The sequence below is a fragment of the Poecilia latipinna genome, unplaced genomic scaffold, assembly GCF_001443285.1.
Source record: "Poecilia latipinna isolate Pla-1442-1.1 unplaced genomic scaffold, P_latipinna-1.0 Scaffold1567, whole genome shotgun sequence".
NCBI lineage: Eukaryota > Metazoa > Chordata > Actinopteri > Cyprinodontiformes > Poeciliidae > Poecilia > Poecilia latipinna.
This window is the reverse complement of record NW_015114183.1, coordinates 33,017-53,460: the sequence shown is the minus strand read 5'-3', so window position 1 is coordinate 53,460 and position 20,444 is coordinate 33,017. Positions and strand designations below refer to the sequence as shown.

The following is a 20,444-nucleotide window of genomic DNA, read 5'->3' as shown; positions in this document are numbered from 1 at the left end:
ATCTCATTTTTACAATTGATCTTGTGTTGGGGATCTTTTAATCTTCACTCTACTGAGAATTTAGCCTTATTCAGATGAGACAAACATAGTTATATATATATATATATATATATATATATATATATATATACACACAAAAGCACTGCTATTTTTATGCTTTTATTTAGTCATGATGATGTGCTTCGTTCATTATTTGCTCCCTTGTTAAAACCCAAAAGGGAAACCACCTTCCAGGTTCAACCTGTTTGCAAAACCAAAAGTAGTCCCACACACACTACGGTTCAAGCAGTTAGAAAATAAGGTGTGCTTTGGTAAATATCTACATCTTTTTAAATGAACAGTTACCTAAAACATATTCATAAAACATTTTTATGTGACGGCCCCCTGAACCGCAAGTTTACAGAAGTGAAAGCGAACCAGAACAGAGAAATGAGCCACAATGACATCATCACTGATGTCAGTGTTGACGCCGACATGCATCCAGTTTATGTTCAGGTTCCAAAGGTTTTTTTTTTTTTTTTTTTTTAAATGATGACTAACTTCCAAGTTCTCAGTCGATGTACGATGCAAACCCCAGTTTTAAGCTAATAGCCCGTCTCTCCTTCTCTAATTATCCAAAACAAACATTCACTGATGCTTGTGCAAACAGCAAACGGAGCCCACTTCCTGCGAATCGCAGATTTTCTTCCTGGGATCGCCGCAACGGCTACTGTCTGCTTACAGCAGCAAATATGAAAACCATCATTACTGAATCACTGGATGACATCAAAGGTGTCCATACAAAGGAAGACGGTGGACTGCTTACAGTTGTCGGTTTTCATGGAACTGGAGTCAGATCAGTACGCAGCAGAGGAAACGTCAGGCCTCCATTTAAAAAAAATTCTGCTGCGTTGGCAGGAGTGGGACTTTAGTTCGCCTGCTTCTAGTCCCTCATTGTTCCTTTTCATAATATGATTTCACTGTGGCTCAGTTAAACCATAAATCTTATTTAAACATGCAGCTCTGAGATGTTTATGCTTCAAAACTCTAGCTTGTTTTCATACCACTATTCCCAATACAGTACTTTAGCTTAAAATGATATTCTCTAAAATCACAACTAATATCCTCGTTTGGTTTCTCACATAAAGACGCAAAGTTGCGAAAAATGTTGCATAACAAATATAGCAAAATCTGGGCACCAATTCCAAATGACTCACATTATCCCCCCCCCATAATCCCTCTTTCTCACAAATAAGCAGCATAAACACACTTGAAACTTTTGAACTCCTCTGAAAAGTGCGGCATGTCTTTTCCTTAGATAAACTTCCACACAGGACATTGCTGCCACTACCATGTTTTACGGTGGGAAGGGCACATTCAGGGTGATGAGTTTTGCTAGGTTTCCTAAACGCTCCCAAAACGTTCAGTTTCTTCTTTCCTCCTGCACATTTTTGCTATGTTTCGTAGATGACTTGTAGCCGTTTCTTGTTTTTAACTCCAACAACGTCTTTAATATTGCCCCTTTTTCCGATAAAGGCCAGATTTGTGGAGTGCATTGCTAATAGTTTCACTGTCAACAAATCTTCCCAACCTTAGAAGGTGGATTGTTAGCTTTCTTGTGTTTTGTGAATGTTATCTTCTTCAACATTTGAGTCACCGTTGTCATCTTCTTACTTTTATTTTCTTCTCCACTTTCTTTTTTGGGGAAGGATTCCTTCATGTGACTAAAGAATGCAGTTTTAGAATCGTTCCACCTTTCGTTCGCTGGGCTTTCTCTTCTTGGAGCCTCTTTTGTGAGCGGCGTGATGAACCCTTTGCTCTGAAATCCTCTGTTTGTGGGTAGAGCTGGATAATGACACGTCTGCTTCCTGATCTCTGCTTGGCTTACAGTTGTGACCCAGCGTGTCTTCATGTGGAAATCTTGGTCGTTTTTAACGCTGTTCAGCTCATAACCGTATTCAAACCTTTTAACTTCTCAAACCTGTTTGGATTTGTCTTAACTGTATAAAGACGAGTAGTTATTTTTACTCGCTATCAGGAGCTCCTTTAACAGATCCTGCTGGTTCACAACACCAAAGCAACATTTGAGGTGGTCACCAGTCATTCAGCCTTGATCAAGTTTTTAAGCTTTTTTAAAAAATAAAAAAAATGTAAAAATGCTCTAATAAAATATTTTTATAGGCCCTTTAAATCACCTTCAAAACTCTGTGCTAGAGGACAACATATTTATGTTGCTAGCTAAAGAGGTATTGTGAAAATGCATACATATATTAAGGTCCTCATGGTTTAATGTATACCTAAGTCTGTCTGTATGTTGACCTTTCATAATGTTCACACTTTATTTTTCTTTCTTACTCCAGATTTTAGACTCAGCAGACATGGGAACAGTCAGCATTTCTCAAAAACCTAAGTTGCTTATTACCCTGTTGAAGCAATTAACCATTTAAATTGTTTCAGCCATTGACAACACCTTGTGTCTCCTGTCAATCAGCCAGGTGCAACAGCTCAGTGAGGTGCATTGGGTCTGCACCTTTTGTCAACCGGTGAAGCAACTGGTGGGCCGGGTGGGTTGGTTTGCTTTACAAAACCACATAAACGGTGCATCAGTTGTTGCGTACCTACAGGAAGCACACTTCCACCTTCTGACTGAAATAAACCAACAAAATGATGTTTTTTGCATGGCAAGGATGTTTTAAAAAATAATAAGGTCAGTAAATTGACAGATTTTGAAAAAAACAAACAAACAAACAAAAAAAAACCCCCAGCAGGTAACCTCTAGCACTTTTATTTATCAATAGCTAATGAAATAATACGCTTGGATCGTTGCTTTCCATTTAAGAAGAAACTCCCACACATCTCGTTCCTGGATGATCGGCCAACAGTGTTCTGTCCACACTCCATTTTTAAATCTGCACTTATTTGCATATGTAAACTTGTGCAGGTATTTGTTTTTAGAAGTACAAAACTTAACTGTTCCATATTTTTTGGCCAGGGGTCATTAATACCGCCGCATAATCCAGCTCCTGACTCTCTGCAGGTCACATGAGTAGTTATGTTTATGTCAGACCAAAACTACAGAACAGAGGAGAGGAAATTTATGGAACAAAACAAAACAAAGCAGGGATTGCCACCAAGATATAAAGCGAGCTGGGTGGGGGACCTGCATAAATATGACATATAAGACTTGTTCAAGGGTATTATTATTATTTTCTTTCTTTATTCATTTGTGTGTGTGAGTGTGTGCCACAGGTTGTTTTTGACCCCTTATTGCAGTCCCCACATTCAAAACTTTGTCATGTTTTTTTTTAACAAACTGAAATACTGTAAAACTTCAAAATATACTCCAAAATCAAATAATTAGTTTGAGTAAGACTATACCATATCTCCTAAAGTGTGTATTTTAGCCTTAATTAATTTGTGAATTAAACAGCTGCCTAACATTTTAAATGTAACAAGAAAAAAAAGGATGATTCTGTTTTTTTTCTGTGTCCTTCTATCCCAAAAGTGACCGCCCCTCTGCCACTTTAAAGCTGCAGTGAGTCAGTCAGTGAAGAGTTAAAGGTTGGAGCTGGCAGCAGTCTGCCCTGTGCGTCCACGGTATTTAGCAGGAAAAAGTCAGACTCCTGCTCGCTGTCCTAAGCTAGGTTTGTGTTTTGTTTTTGTTTTTTCCTCCTCATTTTGCTGCAGAGCCGCCGAGGTGCGACGGCGACAGCAAAGTAGCTCGTCGTGTCACCGTGCGCGTTTAAACAGGTACGTCACTGTTGTTTCACGACGTTTTTCCATCAAACTCTCAGCAAACATTACAGGTTGTTGGTTTATTGATACAGCAGGGCTATAAACGTGTCTGAGTTGGTCGTTCACGGTTTCTGCTGTGACGAGTGCAAGATATTTTTCCTTTTAATTATTTTTGAACCTTCATAAAACCTTGTTTTTCACTTAAAATGTATCCAGGCATCTCTTTGGAAGGTTAAACCTAATGCATCGTTTTCCTCTGACTCATAACATTTCCTACAGCCTCTGGTCTAAGCGCGCACCCTTTTGTTTTTTACCTCAAGTACTTCATTTAATTCTGAGAGAAATTCAAAGCTGTAAAGGTGTATTTTTAACTACGCACCACCTCGGAGAATTAGTTTAAATTCTAAAGGCATTTTTGGAAGTGACTGCCCTTTGTGTGCACAGCGGGCCCTGTGGTATTTCACCATCTCATTCATTCGCAGACTGACTCATTCACTGATTTCCTCCAGATGTGCAGAAGTTTACGTTTCCTGATGGCCCTGCATTGTGACACTTCTGCACTCAGCACTGCCATAATTCTGCTGACACAGAGATTTACGCTTGTTCTTTGTGGTCAAGTTTAACTTGTTGTGACACCAGTACGTTTAGAAAAAAAAAACCTTCCAGACTTTAAATTTTCCTCCTGACAGGCACCCCTTGAGATTTTTGTTAAAATGTAACTGTTATATCCAGGAAGTGCTGACATTACACCAGTTTTATTAGGCTCTACCTCCAGTCAGAGGGACTTCTGCCATTGCTGTGCTTGATGGCCAAGAACAATCATGTGTCAGGATTATCTGAGTGATGCATTAACAAGCATTCGAGTTTGCCTTCAGCAGTTTCCAAGCACAACAAAATCAACACGCGTCAGTGGCCTGCAGTAATTTACATGACAAATGATGGGGGCAAACGCATCCTGCTGTGCCATTTGTGTTCAACACCATCACTGGTAGATAATGCCGAGGTTTATTGTTTTACAGTTCTGCAGTAGCTGTTGTAAAGAACTGCACAACTGATACTTTTTTCTTTTTAAACCAAGTCAGCTGTGGGGCCTTCCACCCCTCCTCTTTGTATGATCAGGTGTTGCTCATTGCCAGATGATTATTGGCACCAAGCTGCAGCACATTTGCTGACTGGCAGGTATGCCGTCTTTTATCTCTCTTGGTATCAGCCTCATTTCCTCTGCTCCCAAACTTATCTGGTTTTGATAAGTCTGACATTCCTTCTCCAAGGCTTAAGCGTAAGAGGACTGTGGGCAGCCCATCATTCAGAAGGCACCAATTTCCTCTTGTTCCTGCTCAGCTGGGCATCACGAGATCCCTTACTCTGCTAGCGTAAGATTAACCTTAGGTAATTGCTCAACCTTTGGCCGTTTCCAACCTTTGGTCTGCTCCACGGTAGTCACGGGCTCTTTACATCCACGCTTTAACCAGTGTTCCCTCTGGAGCTGGTCCTTGAGGTATGTCTGTCTACTGGGAACGGCAGGATTTGTGCCAGATTTTTCAGTGGCTTTGTGAGCTTTCTGTTGTAGCTGATTGCTTGTAATTGTGTGTCTTCTACAGTGATAATTTGACTCTTTAGGCGCCTCTGTGCTGTTACAAATGTAAATCATTTGTGTGGGTACCACAGATTGACTAACTTCTGCTGCGTTGCTTGTTTTCTGGGTCTATGGTTTGACTGAACATGGGTAGAGTTGGGACTTTTCTTCAGCATTGTTGTTTCTGGCAAACTTTTGGTCCCTCTGTACAGTCGAGTGCTTAGGTGTATAATGAACCGTCAGGATGGAGTTTAAGATGTCAAAGCACATGGTTTTGGCAGCATTGTATTTCTAAATATTTCACTTTAAGCAAACTATTGCAATGCAAAATTGCATTTTAGTTTTTTCCCCTTTTTTAAGGGAAGGTCAAAGTATCTCGTGGTCTTGAGTTTTTTTTATTGGTCATAATGGCTTGTTTCTGATGGGTGTTTTATGTGGTTGTAAACATTTTATTGCATGTGGCTTAATTTGCTCTTGAGCAATTGAGTGAAGCTCTTCATCAATTTCTTAACTACAGTCTAATGTCCTTTTTTTTCTAGCAGACTTACCAGGAGCCCTTAATTACATCTTGTATTTTCCACCAATGCTTATCGCTGTCCACTTCACTTTTTCTACTCCAGACGAACAAAAAGAGAAGGATGAGTGGGTGTTAAGTCATATGCCTGGTTGACGCATCTCTGCTTTGCAACACTGAGCTGCAGCCTGCTTCGCCTAGGATTGTCGCTTGTCCCGTAAAGTTGGACCCCTTCACGCGATGTCTACAGAGGTGGAAAACGGTGTGCCAGCAACCGCTGACCCAAGTTCCCCACCCACAGCCTCAACCAACAGCCCACCCCCTTCTCCTCTGACGACCACACCCAAGGGCCTGTTGAGAAAAGAAAAGAGGAAAGGTCAGTTGAATAACTTTAATACTCGGGGTTCTTAATGAGCCAATTTTAAAAGGGAGTGGCGTTTTCAGCATGCCAGAATAAAGGCTTGTCACTCTACAGACCTCGCTCAAATGGTGCTAAAGGATGTTCACTGGGGAATAAAAAGCTTGTGTAAATTCTAGGAACACTAATGGATTTTAAACCATGAGTTGATACGATCTGTATGCCATTCATTTGATTTGGGTGTGGTGGAACAAGGAGGAATCTGAGATTTTTTTTTAACACAAACTCTTTCTTTGCCCTCGTTTGCTAGCTACACAGCACAACTACTTTCTGTAGCCATTACAATGATGCTATTTTATAATCAAGCACTTGTGATATTAAAAGTGTTTGAAATCTGACTTTTCAACTAGAAAAGTTGGTACAGAGTATTGAGCACCTGCAGCCAGAAGAAGCTAGCAAGCTAACGGGCTACAACCCTGACTGTTGGCGAGACGATGTTTGAGGACTGCTTGTTTGTCCTGAGAAATGTTTTTAATGGTTATGTAGCAATTTATTGTGCATGTATGAGATTTAATTTCCTGAAGAGACTATTTTGTGGGTGGTCACTTGCTATGCACGAAGAACCACAAGTCTTGCTAATGGAACATAACAAAATGCACCAATGTCTGAATTTTGCAGTTTGGCTTAAATTCCTAATGTGACAAGGAGGCTTGCATAGTAAAAAGACTTTCACACAAACATTTCAATCAACTTATGTGTCAGATATCAATACTTTATAGTTCCAGTTGTATTTAGCACCTGTAAACCGGTACTACCAGTTTTTGCTTTCTCTGAAAGACTTGTGACCCATTACATGCCTTTTGCAGCCTTGGTCCACCCAATGTCTGGGTAATGCCTGCAGCCTACAACAGGATGTGTCCTGTTTGAATTTGCAAGCAACAATTACAGTTGATTTCCTGTACTATGCGGAACCGTTCAACTCATAAATTTTCTACTAGCAGGAAGTGGCTCAGTTGCTCTGGGCTCATCAACACTCAGTCCAGCAAACAAAATTGGAATTAAGAGTAATTGAAACAGTCTTTGTCTTTGGAGCTAATGCACAATTTGAGAAGTAGCATTTTTGGTCTGTTTGAAACTGCTTGACAAAATGCTAAATGTGTAACAGTTTAATAATAAAAGCAACATTTTCCTGTCTTTAGTGATAGAGAAGACAGATGAGTACCTCCTGAGCAGGTTTCAAGGGGACGGTGTGAGGTACAAAGCCAAGCTCATCGGTATCGATGACGTCCCCGAGGCCCGTGGAGACAAAATGTGCCAGGATTCCATGATGAAGCTTAAGGTACAGCTGGGGTCAAATGATTTTTAAACTTTTAAAATTGTTGCTGTGTGCTTGTGGTGGACTTTATGAACAAATTTCCTGCAACGGAACAAAATTTGTTTCTTTTCTTTTCCCCTGCAGGGCATGGCGGTAGCTGCTCGGTCCCAAGGCAAGCACAAACAGAGAATCTGGGTCAACATTTCCATGTCTGGTATAAGGATCGTTGATGAAAAGTCAGGAGTGAGTCTAGTTTAATGTTGCAGGTGGAGGATTACTATGTGCATTTCAGATAACTCACTGTAATTTATTTTTTCCCCTTTTATCAGGTAATTGAACATGAGCATGTGGTGAATAAAATCTCCTTCATTGCCAGAGATGTAACAGACAACAGAGCGTTTGGATATGTATGTGGGGCTGAAGGACAGCATCAGTTCTTTGCCATAAAAACGGCACAACAGGTAGCGACATGAGTTGCAGATCAGTAAATCTAAGATTCACACAGGCAGCACTGAGACTTAAGTTTTCTGTGGACTTGTGCAGGCAGAACCTTTGGTCATTGATCTGAAAGATCTTTTCCAAGTAATCTTCAACATGAGGAAGAAGGAAGCAGAGTCCTCAGAGAAGGTAACATTTTAGCATTAAGCTGTAACTTCCTCTGCCACCCTCTTAAAGTTGGGCACTGTCTGTTTCTTTGTGGAAGTAAACATTTTCTTAATCTGTCAGAGCTGCTAAGATGCAATCTTTTCTGTACATACCTCCTGAAAATCAACAGTGCCTCTCGATGTTCTGTCAGGGAATTGCATTCTCATTCACTGAAAAGGTTCATGTCAGCAAAATTTATCGAAGGTATAATAATTGACATTGTGACTCTCTTCACAGGCTCAAAATGGCTCGGCAGTTGCAGAGGTAAGCTCCCTAAAGCTGCTTGTTTTCAGAAAAGTTAGACTTTCTCTTAACATTCTCCTCTCTTTTTAGAACTGTGACAATGAATCAAAGCCTGCACAGGTAGGAATTCCTGTGTCTGGGATTTATTTTTATTCTCTCTCCCCCCCGCCTCCGTTTGTTTACTTTAATATTTGTGTTTAATTTCCAGCCAGTGGAGCAGCTCGACCTTTTTGGAGACATTAAAACTCCCCCAGACATCAGGTCTCCAGAAGTAAGTTTGTAGCTGCTGCAAACTCTATTTTTGGAGTTGTATTATGGCATCTTGATATTAAAACTTTGTATCGGTGTGCCACCGTCTGTCATAACACTTGCTTAAAAATCCAATGATTTTAAAATGGCTTTACTGGACATCAATGTTTTTGTTTAATATTTAAATGCCATACTAATTTTTTTGTTTCTGGAGTGAATCAACCTGTTTAAGAATTTGGGTAATTCACCCTTTACCAATCTTTTGGTTCGTCTTAACCTTAAAGCTGCTACAAGTTTCTTTTTTTTTTTTTTTTTGTGTGCCTTGAACATTTTTAATATGCTGCTTCTATAAACTACCAGTGTTTTTATTAACATAAACAAAAGTAAAACACTTGGTGCATGATTTTTTTTTTTTAATTTAAAAATGAAAGATATTTTCCAAAGATCACTAAAAGTATTCCTACTCTTTGAACTTCCAAATATTGAGGAGGTCCACTAGAGTGTCACTACATGCATACAGCTGTTTTTGTGACTGCTTTGTATTCTAATCTGGAGTCTTAGGCAGGATTTAAAAATGATCATTTAATTTGTTCAAAGAATTAAGATTGTGGTCTTAAACTGTGCAAAGCTGGTGGCGATTTGGCCAATCTGGTAATTGCTGAATAGAAACGCACATCACACTGCTGTGATTATTTTCCTTCTACTTTACAGTAACACCAGACTGTCATCACATAATCTCGATTCAATTGAAAGCCTTTGTGGACACATAATTCTAGAGACCTTTTTTTGTCACCTCCGTACTCCGCTTAAGTGAGTTTCTGGCCTAATTGCCAAATGGATCTGCACACCAATAATATTTAGTTAAAACTTGACTTGTAGCAGCTTTAAATAACCCGTCTCTCTCACCATGTGATTGTTCATATTGTTAATATGCACTCTCTGAAATTGATTCATTGATCTCTCCTTCTCTCACTGTCCATGTTAACCAGGAATCTAATGACATTCTGTTGCTGGACTTTTCTGCTGGAGTTGACAGCAATCAAAATTGCATGAAGGATTCCTCTTTTCTGAACTCCCTTGGCCCCGACTATGAAGCGCCCACAAATTCTAAAAATACATCAACTTTTGGCTACTTTCCTGCTCCAGATAGTGACCCATTTGGAGATGACCCCCTTTGTAGTCAACCCAATAGTTTTGTACCTCATAATGCACATCAGCCACCTACAAATAGTCTCGTTTCTTCTGACACCGTTAAGACAAATCTTAATGGTTTAAGTGGAGAGACTGGGCAAAATCTGCAGATGAATGAACTATCCAGTAAATCAATGATCCTTGCACTCAATAATGGACAGTGGCCACTAGGGGGTAGTATAACACAAGGCACTGGGATAACGATGATGGACGGGAATGAATGTCAACAAGGAATCTCTGCCAAAAACCCATTTTTTGACTCCTCTTTGAAAACGTCCCCTGTCTCTTACAACATAAGTAACCCAGAAGCACCGGTGACCCATAGCAACGACTCTGTTGTCATAAGCCCGCCTCCACAGAACTTTAAGTCTGGACGAGGTCGAAGGAACACAAAGGTGAAACCACACAGCCGGTAGTTACAGTGGGGTTGCATGAGACTGGGTTCACGTCTAACATCACCTTTTCACGGTTCTGTTGGGTACGAGGACAGTTTGACTGCCTGTGTGTGGATGCCATGCAAGGCCTCAGTGACTTCTGAATCTTTCAGGAAATGTTCTCTCTCTGTGCTTGCACTGGTGGTTTGATCCGTCTTTGAAACGCTGCATTTTGACTCTGCTGCTGAACGACCACTTTTTTTTTTCTTCCTTTCACCTTGGCTCTTAACCTATTTTTCTAACATTCATGCTTCAAGTGACTAAAGAGCACTGGTAAGTTTTGAAGCATGTTTACACATCAGTAATCAGGGTTTTATTTTGAGCATGCTAGATTACATTTGAGCAGTTTTGGGTAAATATTTTGGCCTTTCTGTGTTGCGGAGCAAAATCCCTCATTGGTATCTTTGTGTAACTAGGCTGGGTCAAGTGATCTGTTTGGTGCAGACCTATTTGGTGCTTCTTCTGAGACGTCTCCAGCTGACATTTTCAACAATACACCTACAAATGTTGTTCCTTCATCCATGGCTGCTCTGGGTAATGAGCTTTGTTTGTGCTCTCCCAAAGTTTGGGTAAATTTACTGTGAACTTACTACTTTCTTTTATACATCCAGGCAATCTTCAGTTGGGTCCACCAGCTACAAGTGTACCTGCTATGGGTGTGTGGGGTTCCTCCCCTGCTCCAGCCACAATGTATCACATGCCAGGAATTGCTGCTCCTGGCCCTAGACCCAACTTTGTGCAACCAGCTCCCTTTGCCGTTCCCATGCAGCCCCCCGCCTGGGGTCCGCAGGTGGCGCCTCAGTTTAGTTCCCCACCCCTCTCTCCACCTCATCTCCAGTGGGCTCTGCCGGCTCCCTCCAATCCCTTCCAAACAATGGGAGACCAGGGTCTGTCACGCCCCCCTCCAAGGCCGCCTGCTAAGGAGACCCCGGCCCGAGTGGAAAACAGTGCCTTCACTGCTTTGGATCCTCTTGGCGATAAGGAGAAGAAAATTGGGAAGGACATGTTCAAGAACTTCCAGCTTGCCAAACCTCCTGCTATCCCAGCCAGGAAAGGGGAAGTTGCATCAAGCGCTGCTGCACCCACTGTCAAAGAGTCGGGGGCATTCGATGAATACTTTTCCAATAAAGTGGGTGTGGCCCAGGAGGCTGCAGACCATGATGACTTCGACATCAGTCGGATGTCTTCGCTTGCTAATAATGGTAAGATGGCTCAGGGTTTTAAAATAAAGGAATAATTTGGATTTGTTTTTTGAAGTGAGATTGATCAGTAATGGTTCCCTTATCTGTTTGTACAGTATGGGATTTCCTCTAGAGTGGGTATAGTTGAAAACTTCAGAGTCCATGCTAACAAGCAATTGTTTCTCAAAAGTAGAGAATCCAGACCCCTTGGTATGAGGCAAAACGTAGAACAAAGGGCTGGACTTTTCCTGGTTATGTTCCAGGAAAACATCAATGCATAGATTGACCAGATCCAATCTATGCATCTTGAGTTTTAGATTGTCTGGAAGATGGAGACCTGAAAAATGACAAACGTACCATAATTTGTGCTGTTTCATAATTATTGTAAGGGGAGAAAAAAAAACTCCTGAAACTGGGGCATTTGGGTCACTAGTTAGTCTTTCAGTACTCTAAGGCTTTTCAGAGACCAGAAATGAAGCCATTGCTGTCCTAGAACTTCATGCAAACCATTTTGCTGTACATTCTAAGAAACCAAAGTTTCTCTCTAGATGCTGCAAAGCAAGTACCTGTGCAAACTCCTGCTCAAAGTTTGACTCCTGGCCTCCTTGATGCTGCCTTCTCTTCTGCTCCAGTTCCCAATAATTCAGCACAAATGCTGGGGCAAGGCTTCGGTCAGGACATGTTTGATAAAGCCTTTGGCGCCCCGGATCCTAATCCTTTTGGAGTGCCAATGGTAAGGAAACTTGTTCATTAAGACATTGCATTCTCTCAGATACTCTTGGTGATAAAACGCATTTCTTTGGCAGAATACAGTTGTTCAGGCCTCTGGTTCCACAGATGCCTTTGGAGATGCATTTGGTAATCCTTTTGCTTGACCACAGGTTGGCCCATGAGTAAGTACCTGTTTGCTTGTTCCTTACATCATAAGGGAACGAACCTAACTCCTTTCTTTTTTTTATGCCTTACAGTGAAAGGAACTGCAGGGCAAACGAAGCTCTCCACCTCAAACTTATCTTCAGGACAAGCTGCCCTGTGCAAGACAATCCAAATGAACTCTTATTCTTGTCCCTGAACCACCTTTTTTTTTTTTCTTCTCCCCAACACACCATCCTCTGACTCTTGTTCCTGTTGACTGATCCACTTGGTAAATGTTTTGGTATGATTTTCTGATGAAATGTTTGTTTAAATGTTCACTGCTAATGCTATCTTTATAAAAGAAATAAATCAAATTGTGCAGTAAATTGTTTGCCCTGTTGCTTCCTTTGCAATGATTCAAAGAATCAAGAATTACAATTGGCTTATTTTCTATCCTACAAAATCTGAAGTGAGTTGACTGGTTTGCTCTTTGAGAACATAGACATTTGTATTAGATTTTTTTTCTCTCCTGTATTTTAAACCTTTATGCTGTCCTTCAGTCTAAAATTTCTAACAATTTCAGCAAGAATTACAATTTCTAAAGGCAAAACTGACTGAATATTGACGCCATCAAAATCACATGGGTTGAGATGGAAGATTTTGTACTTCATTTATTTTGAGTGGTACAACACAGATATAGAGTACTGCATTTTGTCAACCAATCTGAGTGCCCTGTGATGGCCTGGTGATCTGTCCAGTGTGATCTCTGCCTCTCATTCGTTGACTGCACCCCTCCAAACCTCACAAGGGATAAGGGTGTAAGATGATGGCTGGACCCAATCTGAGCCTGGAGCCTTGTCTCCAGCCTCAGGTACTGCACTACAGATTATCCCCTGCAGCAGAGCCTGCTGTGGAAGTGCAGGCCAGTAAGCATGCCAAATGATGAAAACCTTGTTTCTTGGCCATTTACACAGTTGAAGAAAACCGATCTTAAGCTTGTGAGTAATTCATTCACACCCATGATTAACAGTGAGACCTGATTCTTATTTTGACAACCTTTATTTTTTTTCCATGTTCCGTCTTGTGCCATCAGGACACTTGAAAGTTTTAACATGGGTAAAATATTATAAAGGTTCCCTACTGCAGTTTTGCCTACATAGAATGTTCTGTGCCTTAATTTATTTTTTTTCTATCCCTGACTTATTTTTCAGTAAGCTTTTAATTAATTTGCTTGATTATATTTGGCTTTTAGTACTCATGCCATAAAGTTAGCTAGTTATACTGATTAACAAGCGACTGGACTGTCCCAATTTACATTGTCTTCAGTCGCTGCTGATTTTCATTTTGAGACAACTGGCTGTACCTCTGAATTAAGAGTCATTAATATTTATGGAATCATCTTAAATGGTTTTTATAGAAATCAACTGGTCAATTTTATGGATCATGATTTGTAAAAGTAAAACATCCAAGCAGATTACATCACCATGGTGTGACAGAAACTACGCACAAAACTCCTTCCTCTAGTCTCTGAACTGTGACCTGGTTGAAGCGATTTGTCTCCAACTACTGCTACCGATAAGTTTGTAGAAAGTCTGCAATGAGGTGTGACATCTCTGGTATACATGCTTCATAATGCATGCACTTGGAGAAACATTGAGTTTCTCTAATTGGTCTGCTGTTGTGGTTTTAACAGTCAAGTTCTGACTGTTCTGTCTGCTTTAATGTTTCAAGTAGTTCTGTTCTGTTCTGAGAAACATGCTGTCTACATAACAGGGAACCAAACTGAAGTTAATCAAACACAATTTCAATTATTCTGACGGCCTTGCTTTCTTAGATTTAAATTTTTTTTTTTTTTTTTTCCTGCTGTTGGATGAACAAGTGTCGGTTTGTAACTACAGAAATTGTTGCTGGATGAATGTTTTCATCAGTATTAAGAAAATACTGCAGTCATGCTCATCTAGCGCTGTATCTTTCAAACTCAAAGTATCAATGTGATGGACGAACACAAAGAATATCATCGCTTCCCTTTTTTGAAATCGGTACGATGCATTTATCTTTGCTTTCTTACTCATGCCACAAAAAAACTGCATGTGATTGTAAAAATACGGAAATGGTTGAGATGAACTGATGTTTGGTAGAGCGGCCCAGTTAAAGTCCAAGGTTTTGTGTTGCTGCTGCCTGGAAACCAGCTATACATCTTTCTTGTATTTATGCACCACTTTGTGTTGCTCTAATTTCAAAACACTGATGTTGAAAGGGTTATGGGAACTTCTGCTGCACAATTTTTCAAATATTTCATGATTTCACTCAGTTTGTGTATCTTTCCAATACCAAGTCTTTGGTTGTAGAGTTCAGTCAACTGAAGCTAGTCAGGCAGGATCCAAAATACACTTTGAATTAACAGAGCTTGGCAAGTTTTGGAAACACTTGAGGTTTTTCTTTTTTGTAAATTGTGTCAAAAGGTTGTTCATACAATTAACTGAACAAGGTTGCATTGTGCTTTGCTGAAACAATACAAACAGCATTTGAGAAAACTGTTTGCACATCTGAAAACTTTGCTCAGTTGTATAATACTGAGCCCTAATAATGGATTCCAGTTGCTGAAAAACATTTACACTAGCTTTTTGTTCTTTAGACACTTCAGCTGATGTAAAAAATTAATCTAAATAAATATAATCACAAGTCATTTTACATATTGCTAAGCTGAGTGCAAGCATTGTATGTTTTTGTTTTATTCTGAAATTGTTTAGTTCCTGTCTGGAGTGATTACTCATAAAAAATGAGTAAGAAACGAGTCTTTTTTTTATTTCGTTAGAAAATATTGAAAACTGATTTCATAAAAGAAAATGCACACGTGCATTTCTGCAAAAGTTCCTATTAAATTTGCGACATTGCATGTTAATCAGATAATGTTTGTCACTGACCACACTAAAAATTGGCACATTATAGAGGCAAAGAAACTAAAAGTTGTGTATTAAATAGCATTAAATAACTTTTCCATCATTTTTCACTGCAGATAATGTTTAAAAATGCATTCTCTGACATAAAAAGACATTTTAAACACGCTTGAAACAAAAAGCATATATGGTAGTAGAGCATGTTGACCAATTGTAAAAACATTTTAGATTCCTTCAATATATCTTACAAATATTCGCCAGGTGAGATTATTCACAAAAATTGATTTAATAAATGACTTGCTGGATTGCCTGAATTTTTTTTTATTGCATTTCATTTTTGTATAGGAAAAACTGAAAAAGCCCTTTATTCCCTATCCTGTACGTTCAGACACAGTCTTTAGCATCATTAGCAGCTAACGATTAACCTGTTGAACTGTTTTCTGTCTTGTGTGTCACTTTATTGTATCTCTTTTTTTCCTGCTGAGGAAACCCAAATGCCTTACAATTAAAAGTGGCAGGGAAGTGTGTTTAAGACAGCTAGCCAAACGAGATGAATATCAACACAAGCTAGCAAAGCGGTAAATACTACCTTTATAACTTCTACTGGTCATTAAATCAACCTTTTTATATCTGGTACTTATAATAATCACTTTAGCTTACTTTGATAAAGTCCTATATTGACTACAACTGTGAATACAAGACAGTGTTTACGTTGGTTAGACATCTTTCAACTCGATATTCTGCCAATAGATCCTGTCACGCCCCTAGTGGCCATTTAAAAGCACAGCAGAAATAAAGGAGTTCAAATTCAAAATCTGGCTGCTTATGGAAGAGACGAGGTGTCTGTAGTGACTGACACTAATAAACATTTCCACAACAGTAATGATCTACAACTGTAGTTCGGTAGAAAATATTATTGAGGTACTTGGTTAAATTTTTCCAAGCTACACTGCAAAAAACACAAAATCTTACCAAGGAATTTTGGTCTGGTTCCTAGTGTAAATATCCTATTACACTGGAAATAAGACGAAACTGAATCAAAAGTAACTTTTTAGTACAACATGGAGGCTTGTGTTTTAAGTAAATAATAAATAATGACAAAGTACTTATTCTAATGGCAGAAAAATTAACTTATGTGGGGAAAATGTAAGTTTAAAAAAATCTGGCAATGAAACTGGAACTTTTTCATCAATATTAAGGAATTTATCTAAAACAAGCTTTTATATCTTGCTTTAAAGTTACTTGTAAGTTATTGACTTATTTCAAGCTTGCGAAGATATTTGCACTAGAAACTACACACACACAAAAAATACTGGGTAAGATTTTTTTTTTTTGCAGTGTACTGTCTAAAGGTTTTGATAAATATCCAGGTCTTCTCCATATATATCCACAATTTGTTCCTCTAAGTTGACATAGTCCTCCCCGTCGTCACTGCTGTCCTCTTCCTCACTCTGTCCTTTTGTGCCGTCCCTTGCAGCTGCAGGACCCAGAGTGGAATTTACATAGTCATGCTCATCGTCACTGCTGTCCTCTTCCTCACTCTGTCCTTTTGTGCCGTCCCTTGCAGCTGCAGGACCCAGAGTGGAATTTACATAGTCATGCTCATCGTCACTGCTGTCCTCTTCCTCACTCTGTCCTTTTGTGCCGTCCCTTGCAGCAACAGGACCCAGAGTGGGATTTACATAGTCATGCTCATCTTCACTGCTGTCCTCTTCCTCACTGTGTCCTTTAGTGCCGTCCTTTGCAGCAATGGGACCCAGAGTGGTATCGACATAATCATGCTCATCATCACTGCTGTCATTTTTATCCTGTGAAGGGTCTTCGTAGTCGTTTGAATCACTGTCCTTCACGTCCATTTCCTCAGTTCCCAGACTGTTGGTGTTCACCGGCTCAACGTTTACATAGTCCCTCTCTTCCTCTTCCTCTTCCTCATCGTCTATGTAACTGTTTCTAACCGTCACTGCAACATAAGTTGTCATGAGAATAAGCAGACAAAATGGCGCTCAGGTTTTCCTTTTTTACTCATGCTGTAAGACATCAAATGTCCAAAGACTTGGACATGGCCACTCACCTTGATTTAAGACCACGTCACTTGGCTTTTCAGCCCGTTTTCTTCTTCTGCAGACTAGGCAGGCAACCAGCAAAACCATCAGAAGCACCAGGAACCCGGCCAGCAATATGTAAAACAGCAGTTTCCACCACGGTTCTTAAAGTAAAAAAAAAAAAAAAATTTCTTCAAACGTGCATGATGAAAATCGATGTTGTACGCGCTCTTAACACTTCCTCTACGCATTGTCACAATGAAATAAAGGACGCAATCACTTCTACTGTTTTAAGAAATATTTTTTATTTGCAATTATGCTGCTTTTGAAACTGCTGTCTAAAAATAAATGCCTTTCTACCCTCCTGCTCTAATAGGCTATATCTCTGTCCTAAGCTGCTTTCTTACCATCTATCTCACTAGATATGTTCTTGCATCCAAAAAAGTGCTTTATAAGAGTGTTAACCTCAAGAAACGGCTCATTTTAGTCTTGCCTTGGCTTATCTTGATGCTGAAAATATCCTGGAGTTGATTTCACAAGAGCAAAACGACCACGGAAATGCAAGTGTTAAGTGCTGATCCCTGAGGTGAAACTCATCGTGACTTTTGTCGTCTTACCTCTCACAGTGACATGAATCCATCCTGACTCATCAGACTCGTACACTCCATTCACTGTATACCTACAGCTATAGTTGCCCTCGTTTTTATAATCAGCCTTGGAAATGTTAAAATAAGGTGAATGGTTGCTTTCTAATTTTGTAGAATTGCCATTATATTGCCGAAGGAAATAAAATTTCAATTTGCCAGGGATTGAGTCAACTGAGCACTCCATGGAGAAGTTGGAACCCCTGGGGATTTCTGCATGTGACGAGTTAATCGACGTCCCATTAGGAAGTGTCAGTGAGATTCTGGGCTGAGAAATGGCATCTGAAAACAAACAAAAAAGGATTAAATCAAATTCAGTTTTTTTCAATGGAAAACTAACTGTACAGTAGATTCATTATACTGAAGTGAAGTATTGTGAGCCTCGTTTTCTTATTTTGGTGAGTATTGCATACAGGTAAGAAAAAACACAAGCTGAGTGTTTCAGACAATTTGAATATTGAATGAAATCAATAAAAATATTTTAAACAAAAAGCTCACAATTTCCATGCACTCAGCGCCTGGTTGCATCAACTTTTGCATGAATTGCTGCGTCAGTGCAGCGTGACACGGAGGCGATCTGCCTGTGGTTATGCTGAGCTGTAAATGAAGCCCGGGTTGTTTGATGGCGGCCTTCTCGTCTCCATTGTTTACTGTCTCATCTTTCTCTTGAAAATATTCCATAAATTCTCTAAAAGGTTCAGATCAGGCAGTTTGCTGGTCAATCACTACAACACCATGGTCATTGAACCCGCTTGTTGTACCTCTGACAGTGTGGGAACTTAAGTCCTGTCAGACAATAAAATCAGGATCTGTAAAGTTTGTCAGAAGCATAAAGTGCTCTATGACGACCTGGTAGACTTAGAGCACCAGGTAGTTGCTACTAGACGTCACTGCTACGATGTCTAGTCATAGGAAACGTCTATGACTTGACATGTTCACAGTCTGCCACTGTCTCTCTTGACTTCAAACAACACAAATTCGTGTCCAGTCTTCCTCCAGACTTCCAAATGAAATGCAAACTTTGTTTTTATCAGGAAAGTGGAGTTTGGACCACAAAGAAAACATCTAGCTCTTTTTACTCCTCAGCCCAGGAAAAGCACACTTTTTCCGATCAACTCAAATTTCTTTGAATATACCTTGACACAGCACTCAACTAGCTTCTTTATCAATGACTTTTTTTGGTTTAGCCTCCTCTTGCAGGGTGAAAATCACTGTTTTCTGTACAGCTGTGACATCAGCAGTTTAGACTGATCATGTCGCCTACTGACCCAGACTGAGAGACCAATTAGAGGCTCAGAAAACCTTTTGGGTGTGTTTCAGGTTAATTGGCTGATCAGACTGTGACATCACGACTTCACGTTATTGAATTTTTTTGACAGTATTCATGTATTTTTTTTTGTCCAAGACAGAATTTAGCATTTCTGTTATCTGTAATCCATAACTATCAAAATCAGAAGAAACGGTGGTTTGACATGTTTTTCTCTGGGCAATGAACTTATTTCACTCATTTTTGAGACGCACACCTCTACATGAACAATGAAGCTTTTGGAAGTGAGGCTTGAACTATTTTAGGTGAAACTGTATATTTCTTTCCACAAATGGGGGGGGAGGGGAGAATCAAAATGTACAATACCAATCAAAGCTATCCATCTGTACATGCACTCCAAATTCTTAAGACCACTTGGAAAAATGGCAAACATTTACATTTTGCACTGTTGGATCTTAAGAAGACTCTAGGTAGAGCTTCAAAGTGCAAAAAAGAAATGGGAGCGATACAAAAACATTCCGAGTTAGCATTTTTATGCAAACGACCATAAAGCTGAAATAGACTGTTCACCATCTGATCAAAAGTCAAGGAAATTAATTTGTAGAAGAGTAAAAATTAGAAAAGCTTTGCAAACTGAACAGTCAGACCCTATGACTAAAATAATACTCTGTGATGTATATTATAACTCTGAGATGTATATTATAACTGAGCATCTTACTTGAACAGACAACAAACGCCTTGTTGCCAGTTGAGTTCTGGGTCTTGTTATTCATGCGCCAACATTTATCAAAAGAGTTTTCATTTCCCGTACACCAAAAATCGGGGGATGTCGTCTCTGGCTTCAGTGACTCCTGAACTGGTGTCCCACAACTGGTGCTTCTGCAAAGCACTTTGCTGTTGTTGAAGTGCCATCTGTCATCATCGAATGTTTCCAAATTCTTGTCTTGGATTTGAACTTCTCCATAGCACTTTCCTTTACTTTTAAATCTAACAGAAACTGATAAACATGAGATTAGAAAGTACATATATGTGAACTGTGAACACGACAAAACAAATTTGAAAGTACATTTGTGTTTTGAACATGACTGACCTGAAGCAGCATAATGCAAGACACAAATGTGGGCAGCTGTGAACAATTAGCAAAGTGCAGTTATGAAAACAGTATGAAGTTTTATAGCTTCTTTAGTTCAATACACACGTCTGAAAGTGATCTTGACATTTCTAACGAAACAGAGAAATGCTAAAAAGACATCTCACCAATAGCCAGAATAAAGAGGAAGTTCCTCCACTGACTGAGCCCCATGACTGAGACAAAAACC

At 39.7% G+C, this 20,444-nt stretch overlaps 2 protein-coding genes across 8 annotated transcripts; one reads left to right on the top strand and one right to left on the bottom strand.

The window, feature by feature from the left end:
- Positions 1 to 3,506: 3,506 nt before the first annotated feature.
- Positions 3,507 to 12,480, top strand: dab2 (DAB adaptor protein 2). Of its 6 annotated transcripts, none has more exons than XM_015058718.1 (15): positions 3,508 to 3,729; positions 6,006 to 6,180; positions 7,362 to 7,501; positions 7,622 to 7,720; positions 7,807 to 7,938; positions 8,021 to 8,104; positions 8,360 to 8,386; positions 8,456 to 8,485; positions 8,574 to 8,636; positions 9,604 to 10,200; positions 10,656 to 10,773; positions 10,851 to 11,441; positions 11,969 to 12,153; positions 12,227 to 12,313; positions 12,389 to 12,480. In XM_015058718.1, exons 2-14 carry the CDS (start codon positions 6,045 to 6,047, stop codon positions 12,293 to 12,295), a joined length of 2,271 nt encoding a protein of 756 aa, XP_014914204.1. In that variant the 5' UTR covers positions 3,508 to 3,729; positions 6,006 to 6,044; the 3' UTR covers positions 12,296 to 12,313; positions 12,389 to 12,480. The 6 variants fall into 6 exon arrangements, with proteins under 6 accessions (XP_014914207.1, XP_014914204.1, XP_014914205.1 ...); XM_015058719.1 differs by having other exon boundaries at positions 5,911 to 6,180; positions 12,227 to 12,301; XM_015058715.1 differs by having other exon boundaries at positions 3,509 to 3,729; positions 5,911 to 6,180.
- Positions 12,481 to 16,494: 4,014 nt separating this feature from the next.
- Positions 16,495 to 20,444, bottom strand: LOC106963672 (uncharacterized). 2 transcript variants are annotated; one of them, XM_015058706.1, is made up of 6 exons: positions 20,383 to 20,444; positions 20,216 to 20,251; positions 19,844 to 20,122; positions 17,832 to 18,140; positions 17,244 to 17,378; positions 16,495 to 17,132 (listed from the first exon to the last, which is right to left on the bottom strand). In XM_015058706.1, exons 1-6 carry the CDS (start codon positions 20,426 to 20,428, stop codon positions 16,519 to 16,521), a joined length of 1,419 nt encoding a protein of 472 aa, XP_014914192.1. In that variant the 5' UTR covers positions 20,429 to 20,444; the 3' UTR covers positions 16,495 to 16,518. The 2 variants fall into 2 exon arrangements, with proteins under 2 accessions (XP_014914192.1, XP_014914191.1); XM_015058705.1 differs by having other exon boundaries at positions 19,844 to 20,251.